The following is a 2,535-nucleotide window of genomic DNA, read 5'->3' as shown; positions in this document are numbered from 1 at the left end:
AAAAAAAAGGCCCAACATTGTGACAAAGAAAATAATGCGAATGCCTGATACGAGGCACTCCTCATCGCCAACCGCACTGCGTCTCGCCATGTTGTGTGTTGGTGTTTCTGTCAGTGTCTCCACACTACTTCTAAGTGCCGCTGCTCACACTCCAAAGCAGCATAACAATGGGAAAGTCAATAACCTCAAGGGACGTGACGCTTATTACTTCTATGAATATGACAATGTCTCTGGGAAGCCCACAACAGGTTCAGACGGTATTACTCAACTTCCTGATGGGCTCGTACGCAGCCCGCCCCTTCACGAACATTCCTTCGGGAGTCCCATCGTTGCGGACTGGTGGGATGAAGGCGTACCGCATTTTGTTTTAAGTGGTGGTGCTCTTGCAAGTGAAGAGTTCATACGGCTGGCACCTGCGGGGGCTTTGGGAGCACGCGGTTTCGCCTTCAATACGGTGCCATGCGACCATAAGTCGTGGGAAGTGCGGCTTCGCTTTTCTATTCGCACTCCGCTGCCGATAGCACGTGCCCGGGCCATGGAAAAACGACGAAAAGGAAACGAGGCGGGAAATGGAGAAGGAGGTGAAGAAGAAAAAGAAGAGGAATCATATCAGGGTGGTGACGGTATGGCGTTGTGGTACATTGAACGGCCTATCGGTGATAACAATCAGCATGTGCCCAAGCATGCAAAGGCAAAGGAAGACCAAAAGGAAGAGGAGGATCCGTCAGATCCCCTTGATCCACGAAGGGTAGCGGACCTTCTTCACAATACCACTGAAAGTGACGATGACGATGATGATGATGATGATGATGAGGGAGTTGTGAATGAAACGAAGCGGGAGGAGCGGCACGCCGAACGTCTGAAACGGCAGAAGGAACGCGAGGAGTTGTACAGTCGATTCCTCAAGCGCGGAACGTCACAAAATGAGAGTGACCTGGAGCCTCGTGTATTCGGTCTCAAATTTTCTGACTTTAAGGGGTTTGGTGTGCTAATTGACTCCATCGGCCGGACCGAAGGGTACGAAGATGGCAACGGAGGCGAAGATAAAACTGGAAGAGATAAAAAGAAGCACGTGAAGCATGAACCAAAGATCACACTGCTGCTTAATCTCCCCGGAAGCGAAGCAGAGGGGGGCCGTCCGCCAACCGTAAATAATTTCGACCCAACTCAGCCTGATTTCCGAGTATCCCCAGTTAGGCTGCAGTGCAATTATGACTTCCGTCAAGCACCTACTCCGCATGCCATAATGATGGGGCTTAACCACCAAAACATTAAAGAACAGAAGGGAACTCAGCGGTCACAGCATAAACAACGCGTGGAAGAGGAAGAGGAGATTCTGCGCCGTACGCCGGAAGAACCTGTGGAGTTGCTGGTACGATACTACGATGGTAAGCTCCGCGTGGCGCTCCGGCGTGAGAATATTAGTCTCCGCCGGGTTGTCTTCACCGCGCCCCCACAACCGAAGGCTCGTCACCTACCGCAATCATCAAACTATTATATTGAGCACAGCTATGATGAAACGCTCTGTGGTGAGCTCAGTGGCGTGAAGCTCCCACTCATGTATCATTTCGGCGTCTCGGTAAGTACGGGGAGAAGGCCACACCATTCAAATTCCCGGAAGCGTAGTCATTCACCAAATGCCCCTCGGGGACCGCTGGCAGCGCTGATGGCAAATGATGGGACAGCAGTTGACGAACTTGCGCACGTGGACGTCCACGAAGCGATGTCGTTCGAGCTCCGTGAGTTGGCTCATGATGCGGAGGCGATGAGTCACGGGAAACATGCTGCAATGGAGCATTTTGACTATGAGACAGATCAGAAGGAGCGAGAAGAGTACTCACGGGGACTTCACGGAGGCGGCGGCAGCGTGGAGAATGAGGGAAATACTGAGGTGAAGGAGAAACAATGATAATATTGATAATAATAATAATAATGACAATATTAACATGAGTCGCAACAGCACCAAATTAGAGGGTTAATACCTGGCAGCACGCGGTAGTTACCGTTGCTGGAACCGAATGTTGTGTGTCATTTCCTTGACAATGGCTTCGATGGAAAGCAACGTCGGCATTTGTTGATGTGGGCGGTGGCTAGCGTGGGGGATGGTAAGTCACGTGACGCTGTGGCATGTGTCCACCTTTCTCTTCAAATTTCCGTGACAAGCCAAATTATCTATTATTATATTTTTTTTATACTATTATTTTGGTTTGATTTGATTTGGTTTCTTGTTGTTGTTGTTGATTATATGCTGCAACTGAGTACGCGCACGTAAATAGTTATCTTGATGAGTGTTTGTGTCGATTATTTTCTACTTTCACCAGTATATTTCTTTGGTTATGTCATTACCACAGGTCTTGAGTAGTCCCTCAGCAACGTGGGGGGAGGGACAGATGCGGCATAATCACGGAGAACTGGGCCACATCACCTACATTGTCATTATTGTTATATTGTGTGGGCAGTCAAGTCTGTTCGAGCTACTCGAAGGTGATCGTCTACAGTTGCAAGCTGATTCGGTTGCTCTGCACACAGTACCAT

At 49.4% G+C, this 2,535-nt stretch overlaps 1 protein-coding gene across 1 annotated transcript; it reads left to right on the top strand.

The window, feature by feature from the left end:
• Window positions 1-34: 34 nt before the first annotated feature.
• TEOVI_000527900 (uncharacterized protein) lies at window positions 35-1,909 on the top strand (the record flags this gene model as incomplete). The annotated part of the gene is made up of 1 exon (XM_067220165.1): window positions 35-1,909. The coding sequence occupies one exon, from the start codon at window positions 35-37 to the stop codon at window positions 1,907-1,909; it is 1,875 nt and encodes a 624-aa protein (XP_067076266.1).
• Window positions 1,910-2,535: the final 626 nt, after the last annotated feature.

This window comes from Trypanosoma equiperdum (genome assembly GCF_001457755.1).
Source record: "Trypanosoma equiperdum strain OVI genome assembly, contig: ctg_1073, whole genome shotgun sequence".
NCBI classification, from domain to species: Eukaryota; Euglenozoa; class Kinetoplastea; order Trypanosomatida; family Trypanosomatidae; genus Trypanosoma; species Trypanosoma equiperdum.
The sequence above is the reverse complement of the archived record's forward strand: the minus strand, read 5'-3'. Positions and strand labels throughout refer to the sequence as shown.